This window comes from Syngnathus leptorhynchus, chromosome 9, assembly GCF_054491065.1.
Source record: "Syngnathus leptorhynchus isolate UIUO chromosome 9, UIUO_Slep, whole genome shotgun sequence".
NCBI lineage: Eukaryota > Metazoa > Chordata > Actinopteri > Syngnathiformes > Syngnathidae > Syngnathus > Syngnathus leptorhynchus.
Genome location: NC_141203.1, coordinates 13,322,548 through 13,339,714, shown reverse-complemented (window position 1 = coordinate 13,339,714; position 17,167 = coordinate 13,322,548). Strand labels below are relative to the sequence as shown.

Sequence of the window (17,167 nt, the reverse complement as noted above, 5' to 3'; positions counted from 1 at the left end):
CTGCAACAGAATAAAGATGAGAAATGAGATTAATGTCCCGTTGAGGATTTATTTTTCAAAACAAATGTCACTTGCTGCTAACCTGGTTGCATACACCCAAACGGTAACGTGTACTGTCCGATGAAGTCGTTTTTGGACGTCTTGTCGTAATCTTCCACAACGAAGCGAATCAAGGCCAGATCGGGAGTGTGGATGACAAAATTCAAAGTCTGATTCCACACGGGGTTAAACCCTGCAGGAAGAGCAATCAGTTTTTGCCTTTTATGGCCTGAATAAAATCTAAAGCATCCATTTGCACAAGTCTCTTGTACCATTGTTGTTGATGTGACTGGTTTCCTCCTTAGCCTGGTCCTGCGCTACCCCGTACACCTCCACCCTGACCAAGGGGTCTACAATAGAGCCCTCTTTCTGGTTCACCTTTGGTAGTTGCTGCCCACTTATAACCTGAAGGACAACACAAGTTGGTAACAATTCAAAGTATTGGCGATTGACTCCAGGACAAGACCTGCTCACCTGGATTGATAGGCGCATGGGGTTGTAGCCTGGCTGCTCTTGGGGTTTTTCCGGGTTGAACCGCGTGCGGTTGTCTCTTAAGAAGCTTGGTTTGAGCACGTAACCACAGTGAGCGTTCTGTTGAAACAACCCGTCATTGAGGTCCATTTCCAGACCCGCCGTCTGGAAGTTCAGAGCCACTTTGAGAAAAAGGTGAAACGTGACGTCAATCGAGAGTTTGCCATCTGGCTCTGAGGAGCACGATTGGAATAAAGCTTTGCTCCTCACCTATCTGGCATCCCACGTTCCACAATTCCTGAGGGTTATAATTTGAAGAGTCGGTCCTGAGGCCACTGGGGTAAATCCTGCTTAGCTGTTGCACATTGTGCTGCACAAAGTCTGCTCCTGTAGAAAGGTACAGCAAGTGTGGTGCATCTATGCGCAAGAAGGATTCATGATCTCCTGCTACCTGTTTCCTTGGCGAGCCTCTTGGCTTTGGACTCAGAGAACGAGGACATCTCGTTACATTTGCCGTGTAAAGGGCTGTCCTTAAAACCACGGAAGTGAACGCTCTTGCAGTAAACCACCAGATCGGATAGCTCACGCGAGAGGTTGGAATTGGATTTGTGAGCCTGAAGAAGAAAATGAACAATCCTTTTCAGATGCGAGGACAAATGTAGTCAAGGAACAGTCCACTGTTTTCACAAGGCACCGTTGAGTAAATCATAGTCCCAATGTCACGTCGTAATCTTTTGCATAGCCATGTTGAGAGGTTTTCGGGACACAGTTCTACCTTCTCGTGTTGGTTCTCAACATGTAGCTCTTTGACGGCTTCACCGTTGGCCATCTCTTCCTCGTCGCTAATGTCATCTGTGAGCGTTCCGTCCGGGGACCCCTCGGCTGCTCCAATTTTCTTGGCTTTTAGCAGCACCTTTCCTTTCAGCTCCTTTGCGTCGACAAAATCATCAGTATCATTAGTGCTGGACTTTGAATGGAATTGAGTACTCTCTTGAGGACACCGTGTCTTCTTGCACAGACGCCAAAATGCATTTTGCCATTGACATGCTGTTGCTCGAAAATTGATTTCCTAATGGCTAATGGAGACTTAGCTGCAAACAGGATTGCGAGTGCTACCGTGTATAAAGTTTTACACAAATCCACATATTCAGAGATTTGCTTAAAACTACATGTGTTGCGAAACGTTTATATCAGATTTAAAGTTCACTTTTTCCACAATGAATATTTAAAATCGTCAGGCGTTGGTTCTTGAGCCTTGTTCCTGAGTCTTGTCATAATAGACATATCCACCCAATTTCGTGCTTGCTTTTGGGGCCTAATTTGTTTCCATCATTATAATTGTGATTGGACTGACATGTGGCGAGGGAAGACACTGAGTGGCGTGTCCGTCCAAAACGTTCCTTAGCAACGTGTCACCCAAGATCTTGCTCAAATGGCGAGCCATGACTGTCTGCTGCTCCACACTGCAATGATTCTCAAGGGACAAGATGACCGGGAAGTCGGATGTCTATCAAGAAAAGTCAGAACCGCATATCAGATGCATTTCCTTTTCATTTTGCTTTGTGTAATGTGTGGTAAGTGCTACCCACCGTAAAGGCGTATTCATTCAGTGTTGCAATAATGTCCTTAAAGAGGATCTTGGAAGTGAGAGTGTGGCCGTGATACACCACCGGCTCCCCGTCGCTGCCGTCCCAGCAGTCCACCTCAACGCAGCGACAGCCTCTCTTGAGGGCCCTGTGTTGCACACGTATTTAAAAGAAGTCGTCATGATTTGAGCGTGTGGTTAGAAATCTCAAGTCCACTGTACGATGGATGGGGGGGGGGGCAAGTGGTATGAACAGCAGCTCTTACTGTATGTAGGCCTCAAGGCTGCTCTGGCCTCGCAGCTGGTCCTCCATCAGGTAGGTGTTATGCGAGGAGGAGATAAAGTAGTGGCTGAGCGGCTGGCTCATGTCCTGGTAGAGACCCAGACGGTCGGGTTTGAATATGGAGCCCTCCGGGGAGCACAGATACATTTGGAAGCCATCAAGGGACATGGTGCCTTGCCTCTTGGCTGCTCAGAGAGAGATCAGAATTAAACATTTCCAAGAAGTGGTGGGCTTTAAGAAACATCCAGAGCTTCATCAAAAGACTATTCACATGCATTCTTATATTCTTTAGTCAATTGTAATGGGTCATGGGTACTTTGACATTCTGAAGAATCTAACCAAGGTAAATGGACTATGATAAATTGCCCAGTGGGACATGCACTCGGCTCCTTCTCTTGTTGGTATGATGAATCCATATTCAAGTCCGAACTGACCTGTTTCTGATGGTTCATGGCGCTCTATCAGCTCCTTGGCATGCCGGGTGCTTCCTTCTCCCTCCTGCTGCTCTACAGTCAGGAAGTTCTCCAGCTCCTCCAGCATTAACATCTCCCCATCTCCAGAATAGTCCTGGAACACTCTCCACACTTCGTCTCTCTGGGTCAGCATCTTGTAGAAAAGGACAAACTGCTCGAGTTCCAGGGACCCGCTCTGCGATCGGTCAGCCATCTGGAAACCAAACAAAGATGGCTGATGCTTTTGTCGACATGTTTGAGGACCAACCGATTATTTGCAAATCATACCGTGAAGAGATAGAGAGCGTGTTCCTCGTTCATCTCCACGTTCATCATCTTCAACAGTTTCCGCACTTCTTTGAAGTCTATTTTCCCGTCTTTGTTTTTGTCAGCCTTTTGAAACCAGTCTTGGACCCACCTGAGAGGATGTTCAGGGAAACTTGGAATGGATTTTAGATGAGTTGTCATTTATGAAATTGAAACAGTGGTTCTTAAACTGGAGTCCAGGAACCCCCGGGGCTCGGCAAGCCATAACATGGGGGTCCACAAAATTATTTGTTGTAGAATGTCATCATTTTAAGTCATTCACTACAATGGAGGTCTTGCCCAAAGTCAGCTGTGATGGACTCCAGCTCACATGTGACTTAAAGAAGGACGTGTCCCATAGTAAATATTAAGGATACTGATTGAGTCTCTGTTTCTCGTCCATGGTTTGAGCCCTATGGATGAGCTTGCGTAATCCCTGGATCCAGGCTCGAGACTCCTCCGGGGACTCTGCCACGAGGTCCAGGTTGCCTTGACGACCGTGAAACACCACAGTGAAACAGAGGTCGGCCGGGAACTCGTCCGTGATGCTCTGCAAGACCTCCGAGTGGTGGCCCTCGCGCACCGCTTCCACGTCCATGACCGAAACTGTCAAGAAATCATTATGGGGGGGGGGGGTTAACTATCGTGACCCATTACCTAGAACCAGACTGACAGCAATATTCTGAGAATTTATTGATTAGTCATGAGAATGAAGGAGTAAGATCTACAGTAACTGAGTGACATTTGGTTGTTGGGAACTTACAGGTGGTGTGTCCTTTTCCCAGCCATCTGGACTTGACCCAGATACTCAGACCATCCTCCAGGAGTCGGAAATGCCTTTGCTTTTTCCACGTACGGGCCTTGACCTTTCTTAAAGTGGATCCCGCCATCATCACCTTGATGTCTGGGTCATTGTGTAGAACTGGAGGCCCAAAAAATGTCATAAATAGCGCCAATATGAAGGAGCCACGTTGGGCGTCGTGTGACTTATTCACATATACTCACGTGAACCCTGAGACTCCATTGTGTTAGCCCGAAATCATGCCAAGGGAAAGCTGCTAAAATGAGACAAATGTTAGCGGATGGGATGGATTTGATTTGTTTGAAGACAATGTTTTTCTACGGAGCCTGAGTTGGCACCCCAGAGATATCTTATCCTTTCAAGCGTATCCTGAAACAACACAGATTTAGCTTTGCTTCAAAAACACCAAAGTTCTCCCACACCCCAAGTTTAACTCTCAGGAACATGAGTAATGTCCCCGGGTCAGTTTGACCCAATCATGTTTGAGCAGCCGGCACAAAAAAATCTTGCTTGCTTATATCCAATTGACTATGAGTTTGAAACCTAAATTCAGACAATTCAATTCTTCACTTTATGCAATAATAACAACTGTGTTATGCAGTCACAAGGCGCTGTAAATAAGGTCACAATTGTGCGCTTTTTTTTTTTAGCACCGTCAAAGTGAATTCTCTTCCCTGAGGCGAGATGAGTCATTGTTAAAACCAATCTCATGGGGAAGTTCACTGACCACACGCGCAAAGCCACCCGGATGTCTGGCCAGACGGAATCTGGAAATTAACGGCAAAACAAATGTCTTGCATCTGTCACTGGTTGGCTCAAATCTGTGGAAATTGCTTCTGCTCGGCTTCATTCTGTTGCCCTCCTTTTAAATGTCGGCAATGGGACCGTTCTGGCTGTCTCATTTGGCCTCTGATCTTTGCACGCTTCACCGGTTTATTTGCAAACGCTGTCCTAAAAGGAACTCATGAGGAATAGGCACAAGCGGAATATTGATTGTCCGTGATTTGTGATCTGTTAGTGGCGATGCACTGAATCTTAATTGACTACTTGAGCTTATCATGAACTATAAGCAGCAATGTTGATTGGGATTTGTGCCATTTGGAACACTTCTATCTAGATCATGAAACAAGCAGGTCGCTCTGATTGCTGTTCCGGGAAAAACTGATTTCACAGGACCGTTAAAGGTGAGATCGTCAGTCCTATTTTGCCAAAACAAACATGTCACAATCACAGGAGACTGGCAAACATGAACCGGGGGGAGGCCCAGTAGTTTCCCTCCTTCCTCACACAAGTAAACATGGAATCTGCTCGCAGAAAACTGACCAAAGTCTTTGGTGCAGACTGTAAATTAGAACCAGAGACTATAAAGATGTGACTTCATCATACCCACCCTCCTCCATAAAACCCCCAAAATGAATACATATTCTGCAGACACAAAAGCAGTCTCTATTACGGTGATACTAAGAATAGTTTGATTTACCGAAAGTGGAGGTCTCCCAGGAGACGAGTCAGACGTCCAGACGCGGTCAATTTAAAGCGGCTCCCCCACTAACGGTCTCTTGCTTGTCCTGGGGGGATGGGCTTGATGCATTGTGGAAAATCAGGGATGACACGTCCTTGGATGTGGCATCCAAACGCTCGCTCGCAAGGTCCGGGGAGCGTTTAAGCACTGGGAGTGTCCGAGGAGAAATGTCTTGGTCACCGAAACGGCTAGGTTGCGTGAGCTTTTCCTCCTCCTCCTCCTCCTCCTCCTGAGGCTTCCTTCCTTCCTTCCCTTTGCAGCCACTCCCTCTTGCCGCTGCAGCCTGCTTTCCTTTTGCTGCATTTGCCTCATCTGTGGGCATCATGTGGCAAGTCTTCTCCACAAAGAATTTGGCAATGATTCAAAGGGCATATCCTACTTCTTTCCATTTTGTGAACAGAGTATTCTCAGAGGGGGGGATATGAGGGGGAAATTGGACTTTAAATTGCCTATAGTGTACTGAGTTGGGTCCCCAGAGTGCATGTCCATTGTCCACCCAAGTATATAAAAACATGTTCTTTGTCATGATATTCAATTCCTAGTTTGATTGAATTTCTAAACAGCTTTAGTTTTGCTGCTCGGTGGTTGGCGGACTTAATCTATATTTATTGCGTGTGCTGTTTTCAATTGAGAAGAAAAAAGAAATCTTGTTTAGGTCATGTAAATAAGTCAAGCCAAATGTATTTATGGATACCATAAATGCAGACTCCTTTCCAATCTGACTAATGCAGGCCCATATTGACTTGCTGTGTAATCTCTGCTCGTAAAAGGCTATTTGGCAAGAATGCAGCGCACGTACTTAGTTCAGAAGAGCTTGCGTTTAGAGAAAACAAATGCATCTGACAGGCTAATGGAGGCTATATGGTAGCATGGTGCGTTAATGCACTGGCCATGCGCTCGGCCCAAAATGTCACAAAAAGTCATTTATTAGATTTTTGACTGTGCCCTGACCACTTTAGTCCGAGTCAGTCTGTCTGACATATGGAACATTTGATTTAAAAAAAATAAAAATAAACCAAAGACAACATTTGCTATTTTAAAGCTTTATTGATCTGAAATGAACAATTCTATTTCAAGTGTGTTTTTCTTACGTAAAGAAAATTTCAGGAAAAAAAAAAATTGGCAAAAACATTTTGAAAGGGCTGGCAGTCATTTATGCGCCAAACGTTGGTTGACATTTGCTATTTACAACAGTACTGAAGGTACAGTATTGACAACTTCAGACATGATTTGGTACAAAACCTTTTGCTCATTCAACCGTAAAACAACTCATAAACTTCCAAAAGTGAGGTGGCCAAAACCAAACACAAGATACCCACTAATATTGACAGTGGCGGGTCTTCCATCTAACCATGGGGGGGGGCGCCAGCGGAGATCAGGAGACTGGCAACAAATGTGAGCAAAACGCCAAAACCAAATGTAATCGACTGTAACGGAGCCCTTCACCACGCAGCCTGTCTTAGCACCGCATTTGGCAAACATACGAGCGACTCGCAGCATCACTGGGGGGCCAAGGGGATTCCCCGGGCGTCTGTCACCTGGCCCTCCTGGAGGTTCTTCACCAACTGGGCCAGCCAACGCTTGGTGGTTGTGTCATCTTTCAGCACCTGCGCAAAGGTGCTGTCCTTCAACTGGTCGGGCAGACACTGCCGCAGAGCTTCTCTGGCTCTGAACACACAAAATGGATGGCAGACATCTTCAATGGCTACACAGTATTCATCTTCCCATTTGCTTCTCCTAAGGTGAAATGAGAACGACGCCTCTCCGCTACGTACCGGAGATTATCCGAGAGGCGGAGGTAGCATCGAACCACGTGCTTCAGCAGACGCGCCGAAGGCTCCTTGGACAACTGCAACACCATCTTGCCCTGCAGACACGAGGAGCGGCAGCGTCACGCGCTGCGAGCTTCAGACGGCGGCGACCGACACTCACCAGGATCATGGCCACGTGGGAGAAGCGCTCGTACGTTTGGCAGATGTAGGCCAGCCCGGTGTCGTCCAACAGGATCTTCTGCAGGATGAACGTGGCCACCTAACGCACCCAAACTGAGACATTAGAGAACGGCGACGACCTGAAGCCCAAAGTACTTGTAAGAAGACATTTCATATTTTTTTCCCCCCCCATTCATTTCAAACCACACAACTTGCTCTCAGACACATTTTCAGAATTGACCAGATTGTTTGGCAAGACGTTTCCATTAAAAAAATCACATTTTCCATCACCTATCCATCCTCTTTGGCAAATCACTTGTTTGAGCAAAGCCTTGGCTTAAGCACAGCTGTGCATGTAAACAGTAGTTTAGTACCGTCTTGGAGAGTTCACTCCCAGATTCCATAATACGCAGACACAGTGGGATGATCTCCGTCGTGAGGAGGAAGTTGATCACTTCCTGCTCATCTGTTTTGACCAAAGCGCCTGTCGTGACGACAGAGAGGCTGCTTAGGCAGACAAACGGCAAGCAAAGACGTAGAAAAGTGTAGAAAATACACGCACCGATGACACCCAGGCTGGTAAGACGCAGGTACTCGAACGGGCGCGTTTTGCTGACCGTGTGCAGAAAGGGATACAGGAAAAGGGGGATGTGTGCCGCCAGAAAGGCCGACCTAGACGTACGTGAAAGGCATTCAAATTCATTCTTTTAGGTTATATTCAAAGTATTACTCAAATGATTTCACAAAAATGCTTATAAAATACCTCGTTTCCGGGTGCGAGGCGACGCACTGGAGAAGCGCTAATGCGTTGCACACTCTGTTGGACTGATGGGCCGTCAGCGTCGGCGGGTTTATCGAGGGATAGATGTTGACGATTTCCTAATACGAGGCGAGAGACTTAAGACGATCTAGGAAAATACTCGTGTGACGGGCGGCTGGACGGATACCTGCAAAAGGGCGGCGATGGTGCCACACGAGTGCCAGAGCATGGGGGCCAAGTCAGGCACAGATTCTCGTTTCTTGCTGAGCTCCAGCAAAGCGTTCTCTCGGGTCTCGGGGCTGGACAGCTCATTTATCCACTGGTAGATCTTTTCCCGGTCTACCTGAGCCAAGGCTGTGACGTTGGTGACAGCCTGTCAAAAGGCCAGAGAATGTCAAGAATGTGCCATTTTTATACCCCCTCAGTAAAACACCACTCCATCTAAATGAACGTTTTCAAAGTCCCACCACTATTCTCACATTTTGGGTCATCTTTTATGACTGAGAATTTACTTTGTTCTAGGCCAGTGTTGTTTCTATGCACCATTTTGTTTTAATATTGTGTAATTTAGGGGATGTAGCTGCCCATCAACACTTTTCCTTGTTGTGCTTCTTGGAAGCACAAAGGAATCATTTGAACCTTTATGACATCAGGTTCAGCAGGGCTTCATCTGACTACCATTTCTGATGCCCCTTCTTCCAAAAATTTCAAAGGATTAAAGCTTTCTTGAAATTTGTAACATATCTTCTGTAATCAAGATCATTTCTAAAATCTCAGCCACAATTGACTTTTGAGACCTTTTCCAGAAATTGGTAGGTTTTCACCGTTTGTAGGAGTAAACCTGATATTGTCAAATGAAACACTTTGACATATAATAAGGCTTATCATAAGTCAACGCTCTTTTGCAGGTATCTTATCAGATAAGCTGTATTTAATGTCGTGTATTTGAATTGAATCAATAACGATTGGGAAAGACAAGTGATATTTGCGTCGAAGCGTTTACAAGCTTTGTGCTTAACCCAGTATTATTATTAGTATGCCGGTTTTAAATAATGTATTTTGACTTGTGAAATATATTTACTCGATCAAAAATGATGTCTGAGAATTTACGTTCATGACGCCAAACGGTGGGAGTGACTGGTTGTTACAAAAATAGGGGCATTCATTTAGCACAATAGTTGAATAACTCTACTAAACAAATGCTGAAGAAAAAAAAACTTACGGCTCCCGTAGCCAGCATTCTCACAATCTTAGAGGGGATAGTTAAAAAAATGCAATAAAGAAGAATTTCAATGGCGAGTGGAGGTAAAGTTGACAAAACTGTTAGCGCTAGCTAACGTTAGCCGCAACTAGCCGCTAGCAACTCATGTCTTCACGCTGGAGCGAGCAGTGTGTTCACACTACATTACAAACGACTCAACGTGGCACAGCCAAAAGGAGAAACAAATTGCATCCTGCAAACGCAAACAATACTTTGGAATTGGCCTTATCGTCGCAAAAAGAAAAAGGCGGTCTCCACTTTCGACTCCGGCGAACCGCTAATAGCTAATAAATTATCGCGTGATCCGACGCGAAGTGCGCAAAGTGAACAGCGTTTTCTCGCGTCATTTCCGTGGTATTTATTTGTTTCCGGGGTAAAATTTCAGCTTCCCGCCATCATCGTAATACGCTACTGCGAGTGCGAGTCCTCTCCTCTGTGTCAACAAGATACCATACAAATCGCCGGCGGTGAATGCCGGCCAAACAAACTTTGATATCCGAACAGCGACGTTTTGATAGTGAACGTTCCCGGGCGAGCGTAGACCAGGAGAAGGTAATAACATTTCGAGCTATGCTGTGGAAAACCAGGTCACCGTTTTCACCTCCCCGATATGGCAAGCGGGCAAATTAGCCTGTTAGCCACGTTAGCTTTACTAGCCTAACCGCTAATGTCGGCCCTCCATCCGTCCATTCGATGCGTGTTGCCGCGAGGACGTTTATTGCCCCCGGTATGGGCAAACCCGCGGGATTCTTGTGAATTGAAATTGTTTCTGTTAATACGTGGCCAAGTTCTATTGGTAGAATTTCCTTGAATTGAGCGAGTGCTCGGTCGCGGTCTGGTCGTCTTTTCTCTCCGCTTTTCTGCGGCGGTCACGGAGTGGACAGCCGCCGTGCTAGTTTACCCCCTCACGTCACGAGGCGGCAGAGAAGATAGTTTTTAAATTGACACACAATTTGACTTTAAGTGAAGTATTAGTATCTGTACTTTTTCATTTGAGGCATTTTGTGTCTTTCGTCTTTCAGTTATTGATACGAGAGCTTAATTTTGTTTGAGTTGAGCAAGTGACCACAACATCTACTTTTGATGTGTCTTTTTCCACACAGGATTCGATTGACTCACAACCTCCAAAGTGCACCGACGGGATCGCTAAGCCATGGCCACCCTAGTGCCTAAAGTGTCCAGTGGCGGCGCTGTGAAGATGCGCTACACCGGCGATGATGTCGGCGTCTCGCGTTGGAGGGAAGGCACCTTTGAGATCCTGGAAAAGGACAACAAAGTCAAGTTATGTTTGAAATTCAACTCCGGAGGCTATTGCAAAACCTTTGAGGTAATATTGAAATGATTCGAGTAGTTTTTTTTTTTAAAGCACCATTTATTTCTATGGACTTTCCCTGAGCTTTCCAAGTCACAATCATGTGGATCTACCAAATTGCTGTACAGCAGCAACAGGGTTAATTTATTGTGTGTATGAGTAGTTGTTGTTTCTGATAAGTTGCCTTCATTGTGACTGTCGAATGCCTTCCAAAATAAAAAGCAATGTAATGAACCAAATCATAATTTGTTTTCTCATCCCCAGCTGAATCAAAATGTGAAGAAAGTCTCCTTTGGCATCAACCGAATCTCGCTGTATTTGAAAGACAACCGGTTGATCGTCCTGGACCAGATGTCTTCCACTTTGGCCCGGAAGACTAATGACTATCTGGAGAAGCTCATGCAAGGAAAGACAAGTAATGAGAGGCCTATTACTTGCTATTACTTACTTACTTACTTACAAAAATATGAGAACAAAATCACCAATTGTCAAATGTGCAAAAAAAATACATTAACCAAGATTCTTCTCTTCTTTCTAAGGTGTTTTAAAATCATCCAATGGAAGTGTAAACTTCAGTCTGCCAACCCGCCGCTCATTGAAGAATGACATCAGTCCCTCTGCGGAGAGACAGGTGAGCGCTGGCATTAAAATTTCACGATAAGCAATAATAGTAAATAGCAACGCTTTATTTATGTAACTCTCTGCAAGTGTTTACTATTATATAATCGATTCCGCATAAATGAACTGAAGCCATATTGTAATCGGAGGGTTCGGCCTTTGAACGTCTTGCAGACAACGACGAGACGTCAGATTGCAGAGGGACGGGAGGATTCCACGCCGCGTAAACCTCTGTGCAGCTCGAGCAGAGCCGCCTCCACGTCAACTCGAACCGGACATTCCGACAACCGGCACGTTGAATGTTTGCTTTGCTATTGATGTCGGAAGCGAATCCTTTTTGGTGTCTCAAAGAAGCTTTCAAGTATGTTTGAATTATTTGCAAATTGTTGTTTAGTTTGCAAATCATTGTTTTGTCCAGGAGTGAGAAGAGAAAGCGACACCTCGCCTCTGAAAATGACTTGACTGAGGACTACCCCAAGGAAAATGACTCCTCCAGGTAAAAGTAATTCCCACTTGAACACAATTGCAAAGATAAACTGTGAATACACAATATCCAGTAGCCCTATTGTGCGTGCGTTTCCCATCATGTATTAGCATTAAGCTAGCAGGGAGTGGGTTAATACAGTCTGTGTGCAGCTGTATCAGTTTAAAAGAAAAGAGAAAAAAAAGTGTTCTTTGTGTGTGTGTTTAGTTTTTTTTTTTTTTCCCCCCCAAAGCAACAACAAAGCCATTTCGGACCCATCTAGGGAGATTTTGCTGATTTTCAAAGAAAAAATGAAGCAAGCAGAGGACAATCGCAGTTTAGGTAAAACCCCGAGCAGTGCCATCTCGATTTCATCTCACGTGTTGCGCAGTATTTTTCAGCATTTTGACTTCCTCTCAGCTCCCCTGGCTTCAACGACTCCCCTCCAGCCGACTTCATTCTACAGCAGAGGATCCGCGACCAAGGATTACAGCCAGGGCCACTCCTTTTCAGAAAGGTCAGCTCCGCGCCTCTTCCGCAAAGAGCGTCCCTGTTCGTTTACGACGCCCGTTCAATGCGAGCGACATTTCCCATATCTCAGGGCGACGAGTACATCGGCGTCGCCCGCGGCCAAGCGCAGCCTCCTGCTGCCCGTTCACTCCACTCCTTCCAAGAAAGTGCGACCCTCCGTGGATTACGGCGGCTGGAACAAGCCGAGGCCCTCGGCCCCACTCCAGTCGCAGCCTCCCCTGCAAGGGTAACGGTTTAGCCCATTAGAGGCCACCCTCGCCGCTGGGGTTTTCTGCTCACTGCTCTGTCCGATGTGTGAACGGATGGCAGGTTTTCAAATTTGGGCAACACTTGCTACATGAATTCCATTCTGCAGTCACTCTTGAGCCTCCCGTCCTTCTCCAATGACCTGCTGAGGCAGAGCATCCCTTGGAAGAAAGTGCCCACCAATGCGCTGCTCAGGTAGGCCCCGCAAAAGTGCATTTCCATTCAATTGGGCGCACCGTGCTCTAAATCTTTTCTTCAACTTGTTGTGATGCGCGTCCAGTCGTTTTGCTCATCTTCTGGCCAAGAAGGACGTGGGTTGCCCGGAAACGCAAAAGGACCTCTTGAGGAAAGTGAAAAGTGCCATCTCTTCCACCGCCGAGCGTTTCTCTGGAAATATGCAGAATGTAAAATGACCACCCCATCAAAGACAAATCTTTTCGCGGGTCACTTTTGTTTGAACAGAGTTGTCTTGTGTCCTTCGTGCCGCTTCTTCACCACCAGGACGCTCACGAGTTTCTCAGCCAGTGTCTGGACCAGCTGAAAGACGACATGGAGAAAGTGAACAAAAGTCAGGCATCTGCGGCCAAGCCGGATCCCGGCGAAGAAGCCGACACCTCTCGCATCTACACCTGCCCTGTGGCTGTCAACATGGCCTTCGAAGTGCAACACACCATCACGTGCAAAAGGTGAGGCCGGGAGCTTGATACCGAACAAGGCGAAGACTTCTAACTCTGTCTTTTGCAGTTGTGGCGAAGTGCTGATCAAGCGCGAGCAGTTCAACGACCTGTCCATCGACCTACCTCGCAGGAAGACGACCCTCCCACTTCGATCAATCCAAGATTCCCTAGATCTGTTTTTCAGGGTGAATGCACTTTGATGCAATTCTTAAACACTTTGTGTCGATCCTTTAGTTTTTTTTAAATTATTATTATGATTATTATTTTAGAAACTTCCACTCCTGTTGTCGGTGCGAGCAGTCAGTAAGGAATGCTATTCATTAGCCTGTCTATGGCCTTTCCTGTTACGTCTTAGCATGAAGCTAACAGACTTTAAGACAAGACAAAATGCACGGTGGTTTTAAATACAAAACTTGCAATTCATGTACAGTCTGACGTGGAATTTCACTTGGGAGTAGAAACGACTCCGCCTTCTTTTTCCCCATTATGTGTTGCAAAATCCTCTCTGGAAAGACTTCAAGATACCCAAATTCAAAAGAATGTTTTCCTTTTGCAGTTGGAGGAAATTGAATATTCCTGTGAGAAGTGCAATCGAAAAGCAGCCACGGTTACACACAAATTCAGCAAACTACCCAGGTAAGCCGCAAGCGAGCATGTGCGGAGTGACCAACAAAAGCGGTGGCTGTTCAGTTGACTTTTTTTTCTTTCTTTTTTTTTTGTTCCTCCCCTTGCAGAGTGCTCATCCTCCATCTGAAAAGGTACAATTTTAACGCCCAGCTGTCTCTGAACAGCAAGCTCGGCCAGCAGGTGGTGATACCCCGCTACCTGACCCTACTGTCACATTGCACCGACTCCACACGGCCCCCCATCCCTCTCGGCTGGAGTTCACAAGCGTAAGACCTCCAGGACCCAGGACTCCAGGTTTTTTTTTAACTGAAAAATAACGTTTGTTTTTCTTTTTTCTTTCACATCCTCTTTAAAGGTCCAGAGCACTTAAAACATCACAACCACTCAGCGCGTCCATGGCTCCTCTCCGGTAAATGCCGATTATGCAATAACGTTCTCTGTCTGGTGGTCAAACGGTTGTATTAACAGCGAACAATTACTCTTGAGCCAGTTTGAATGTAGATCCTAATGTTGTGCGTTATAGGAAACCCGCAGGAAAGACAGCTAATTGCAACAACGCATCTGCGCCAGTGGACTCGGACTCCGAAGAGGAGAAGCTTTGCAGAAAGGCCAGCACCGCCCGCAGACGACCACTCAGCAGCAGTCTGCCAGAAGATGACGAACGACCAGAAGAGGTGAAGGTTCCTGGAGGGAAAAATGACCTTTTTTTCCCCCTTCCCCTGTTTTGTTTTTCCTTGACGCGGTTCTCGTTGTTCTTAGCGGGGAGATCCAGCAGATCTCAGTGGGATCAACGACGACGAAATGTTAGAAGCGGTGCTAGAGTTCAGTCGGCAGGAGGCCGGCGTCACCGCGCCGCCTTTGGTCCTGGACGACGAGCCCACGAGCAGCCCGGACACGGGCTTCGGCGACGCGGATGCCCAGGAACTGGCCTATCACGCTGAGCTGATGGAGACGGACGCCAAACAACCCGCAAGTATGTTTGTGTGTGTGTGTAAAAGGCCGCATACTGGGTGGAAAGCTTTAAGTTGCACCTGTATTTAGACGTGCTGGATTCCTTGGACTTGACCATGGACGAGAACAAAGAGAACCAAACCCCAGAAGGTTCGCAGGGCCAACAGGGGGAAATCGATTGGGTCCAGCAATACAACTTGGATCAGGAGAGGGAGGATCAGGAGTTGCAGCAAGCGCTGGCTCAAAGCCTCAAGGAGCATGTATGTCTCTGTAAATGTGTCAGAAGCATTTGGAAGGAATCTTTCTACCCTTTCTAATTTCTTGTGTCCTTTGCATTTGCACACAGGAAGCCCAAGAGTTAAGAGAGGCGGATGATCTGAAGAGGGCCACCGAGCTCAGCTTGCAAGGTGGGAACCGACCGACCTTTCCCTCCCTATATGGGGGGCGGACTCAATGTCAACATTTGGGGAAAATTGGCAGCTGCCAAAAGATTGAAGCAACTTTCCACCACGTTTCTTTCAAAGCCGCAAACGTGTGTCGTAAATATGAGAGCTCAACAGCGGTGTCACTCTCGACAGAGTTCAACAATTCTTTGCCCGAGCACATATGCTCGGACGACGACTCCGGCAACGAAGATGTGCTCGACATGGAATACACGGAAGCCGAAGTCGAGAGCCTCAAGAGGAACGCAGAGGTAGCTCGCATTCATCCGCGACCACGTGAGCGATTTGTGTTTCTGAAGACCCCGTGGCGTCTCTTCCGTTCCGCAGTGCGGGGACTTGGCCAACTCTTTTCGGCTCATCAGTGTCGTCAGCCACATCGGGAGCAGCTCCACCTCTGGTGAGAGACTCCAAATATTCTTTCTGCTCTGGAATGCTCCTTTTATTTGGGCAACGCACGGTAAGCGGTTGGCTTCTTTTTGTCAGGCCATTACATCAGCGACGTGTACGACATGAAGAAGCAGTCGTGGCTGACGTACAACGACCTGGACGTGTCGCGCACGCAGGAGGCGGCCGTCCAGCGGGAGCGCGACCGCAGCGGATACATTTTCTTCTACATGCACAAGTGAGTCGCTGGCAGTTTAGTGACTATGATTTGAAAATGATTCAATTGCAAGAGTGCAGTTGTTTCGACCTCTTCCAAATGCACTTGCCGTGTCTAATCGGTGACGCCTGTGAGTTATCGTGTTAGAGGAGATGAACTTCATCACTGTGGGTGAGATGGCGGTTCAAACCCGTTCCTGCTGTCTCAATCAGTGATGACACAATATTCTGCTCGGGCAGGAAAACTCTTATTTGGACGGCAGCCGTTGATTTGATCGGAACCGATATTGATTTATTTCCTCTCCTTGTGCCCCCAGGGACGTGTTTGAGCAGCTGTCCGAAATGGAGAAGGCCCCCGGCAATGTCTCGGACTTGGGCAGAAATGTTCTGCAACCCCTCTGAGCCCCCACCACACCTTGGACCACAAAACAGCCTGACCGTAACTGGTGTCTTATTTACTACTGATTGCTCGGCCCCTCCCAACCCAGTTTTCAATGTTGGCACTTGTTTGGCAAAACAGAGAACAGAAAGAACCAACCGTACGCGTGACTGAAGCGCTTAAAAGGTCGTCTCAAACCCATTTGATCAATTGTTTTGGGGGTCTAGTTATGCTTTGCTACAGTTCTATCAAATAATTGTTTGATTAACTTGCCACAGCAAGAGCTACTGGAAGTGTTTCGATTTCCTCCCTTTTGTGAACCGATTACAAAATGACGATGTTGGATGATAAGCTATTATTTAGAGTGTAGAGAGAGTTACTGTATTTTGCGGGTACAGTCAGTGCAATATCCTTTTTTGACACAATTCAAGCGAGCACTGTGTCGATTTTTTTTTTTTTTGTGTGTTTTTTTCTGAAGCTGCTCTTTGTGCTTTAGTCCTTACAAGTTCCAGCAAAAAAGCCCTTCTGGGTCTTGCGTTTTGCTCGTGTGCCTCCTCAAGTCTTTCGTAAATGTTTATGTATAAGCTTTAAATTTGTTTTTTCTTCACCCAATATTTTTGTCAAAATTAAGTAAGCAATTTTTAGTCAGAGTTTTTCTATTTATTGCAACCTCGGGTTGTTTCTCCAAATGGACCGGCAAAGATGCAGAACACCAGGGAAGCGAAATGTGTTACGTTTAAGTCTGAACCGTCATCGGTCCCGTTCAGTCGTTTTGCAGAGACTAGTAACTCATGTCCGTAACCATGACACCCTCCGGGAATTGGCCACGTTCAGTTTCCTGTGCAGCCTCCTTGTTCAACCTGACAGAATTCTTACAGCAGACTTTGGTAATAAAACACTTCAATGAA

General features: G+C 46.5%; 4 protein-coding genes across 12 annotated transcripts in view; 2 read left to right on the top strand and 2 right to left on the bottom strand.

Moving 5' to 3' along the window:
* Window positions 1–5,615, bottom strand: part of LOC147051389 (1-phosphatidylinositol 4,5-bisphosphate phosphodiesterase delta-4-like) — a 6,434-nt gene extending 819 nt beyond the window's left edge. Inside the window, exons 1-15 of one of the 4 annotated variants that reach the window (XM_085921019.1) lie at window positions 5,419–5,615; window positions 4,142–4,194; window positions 3,900–4,058; window positions 3,514–3,742; window positions 3,119–3,248; window positions 2,813–3,044; window positions 2,362–2,563; window positions 2,100–2,244; window positions 1,865–2,017; window positions 1,286–1,438; window positions 962–1,124; window positions 781–897; window positions 514–692; window positions 312–444; window positions 83–232 (exon numbers count right to left, since the gene is read on the bottom strand). In XM_085921019.1, coding sequence (XP_085777145.1) covers window positions 83–232; window positions 312–444; window positions 514–692; window positions 781–897; window positions 962–1,124; window positions 1,286–1,438; window positions 1,865–2,017; window positions 2,100–2,244; window positions 2,362–2,563; window positions 2,813–3,044; window positions 3,119–3,248; window positions 3,514–3,742; window positions 3,900–4,058; window positions 4,142–4,160 — 2,164 coding nt within the window. In that variant the 5' untranslated portion in view covers window positions 4,161–4,194; window positions 5,419–5,615. Of the gene's footprint in view, window positions 1–82; window positions 233–311; window positions 445–513; window positions 693–780; window positions 898–961; window positions 1,125–1,285; window positions 1,439–1,864; window positions 2,018–2,099; window positions 2,245–2,361; window positions 2,564–2,812; window positions 3,045–3,118; window positions 3,249–3,513; window positions 3,743–3,899; window positions 4,195–5,418 lie in introns of those variants that run through there. The other 3 variants (XM_085921020.1, XM_085921018.1, XM_085921021.1) reach the window with 3 other exon arrangements.
* znf142 (zinc finger protein 142) overlaps window positions 1–7,347 on the top strand; it is an 18,206-nt gene extending 10,859 nt beyond the window's left edge. For all 3 annotated transcript variants that reach the window (XM_085921014.1, XM_085921013.1, XM_085921012.1), the window contains exon 10: window positions 7,203–7,347. In XM_085921014.1, the coding sequence (XP_085777140.1) occupies window positions 7,203–7,206 (4 nt within the window). In that variant the 3' untranslated portion in view covers window positions 7,207–7,347. The remainder of the gene's footprint in view (window positions 1–7,202) is intronic.
* cnot9 (CCR4-NOT transcription complex subunit 9) lies at window positions 6,488–9,752 on the bottom strand. Of its 2 annotated transcripts, XM_085921026.1 has the most exons (8): window positions 9,374–9,751; window positions 8,339–8,524; window positions 8,155–8,270; window positions 7,954–8,063; window positions 7,766–7,875; window positions 7,393–7,491; window positions 7,236–7,327; window positions 6,488–7,128 (listed from the first exon to the last, which is right to left on the bottom strand). In XM_085921026.1, the coding sequence occupies exons 1-8, from the start codon at window positions 9,389–9,391 to the stop codon at window positions 6,960–6,962; spliced, it is 900 nt and encodes a 299-aa protein (XP_085777152.1). In that variant the 5' UTR covers window positions 9,392–9,751; the 3' UTR covers window positions 6,488–6,959. The 2 variants fall into 2 exon arrangements, with proteins under 2 accessions (XP_085777152.1, XP_085777151.1); XM_085921025.1 differs by having other exon boundaries at window positions 7,766–8,063; window positions 9,374–9,752.
* usp37 (ubiquitin specific peptidase 37) lies at window positions 7,435–17,167 on the top strand. 3 transcript variants are annotated; one of them, XM_085921017.1, is made up of 24 exons: window positions 7,435–7,549; window positions 10,516–10,739; window positions 10,989–11,139; window positions 11,264–11,355; window positions 11,517–11,632; window positions 11,761–11,838; window positions 12,059–12,147; window positions 12,226–12,322; window positions 12,407–12,562; window positions 12,646–12,777; window positions 12,863–12,986; window positions 13,084–13,268; window positions 13,327–13,444; window positions 13,816–13,895; window positions 13,994–14,152; window positions 14,242–14,295; window positions 14,410–14,560; window positions 14,646–14,859; window positions 14,928–15,097; window positions 15,184–15,244; window positions 15,416–15,531; window positions 15,608–15,677; window positions 15,764–15,902; window positions 16,198–17,167. In XM_085921017.1, exons 2-24 carry the CDS (start codon window positions 10,566–10,568, stop codon window positions 16,280–16,282), a joined length of 2,811 nt encoding a protein of 936 aa, XP_085777143.1. In that variant the 5' UTR covers window positions 7,435–7,549; window positions 10,516–10,565; the 3' UTR covers window positions 16,283–17,167. The 3 variants fall into 3 exon arrangements, with proteins under 3 accessions (XP_085777143.1, XP_085777142.1, XP_085777141.1); XM_085921016.1 differs by lacking the exon at window positions 7,435–7,549 and adding an exon at window positions 8,848–8,963; XM_085921015.1 differs by lacking the exon at window positions 7,435–7,549 and adding an exon at window positions 9,769–9,964.

What these genes read in the sequence shown, in the direction of transcription:
- usp37 (XM_085921017.1), top strand. Translation starts at nt 10,566, where the DNA reads ATGGCCACCCTAGTGCCTAAAGTGTCCAGTGGCGGCGCTGTGAAGATG. An exon ending in GCGTCCATGGCTCCTCTCCG is followed by an intron (nt 14,296 to 14,409) that starts GTAAATGCCGAT and finishes TGTGCGTTATAG; the next exon opens with GAAACCCGCAGGAAAGACAG. An exon ending in GGACGCCAAACAACCCGCAA is followed by an intron (nt 14,860 to 14,927) that starts GTATGTTTGTGT and finishes ACCTGTATTTAG; the next exon opens with ACGTGCTGGATTCCTTGGAC.
- cnot9 (XM_085921025.1), bottom strand. An exon ending in GCCTCGCACCCGGAAACGAG is followed by an intron (nt 8,064 to 8,154) that starts GTATTTTATAAG and finishes ACGTACGTCTAG; the next exon opens with GTCGGCCTTTCTGGCGGCAC. An exon ending in CCCACGTGGCCATGATCCTG is followed by an intron (nt 7,328 to 7,392) that starts GTGAGTGTCGGT and finishes TCGTGTCTGCAG; the next exon opens with GGCAAGATGGTGTTGCAGTT.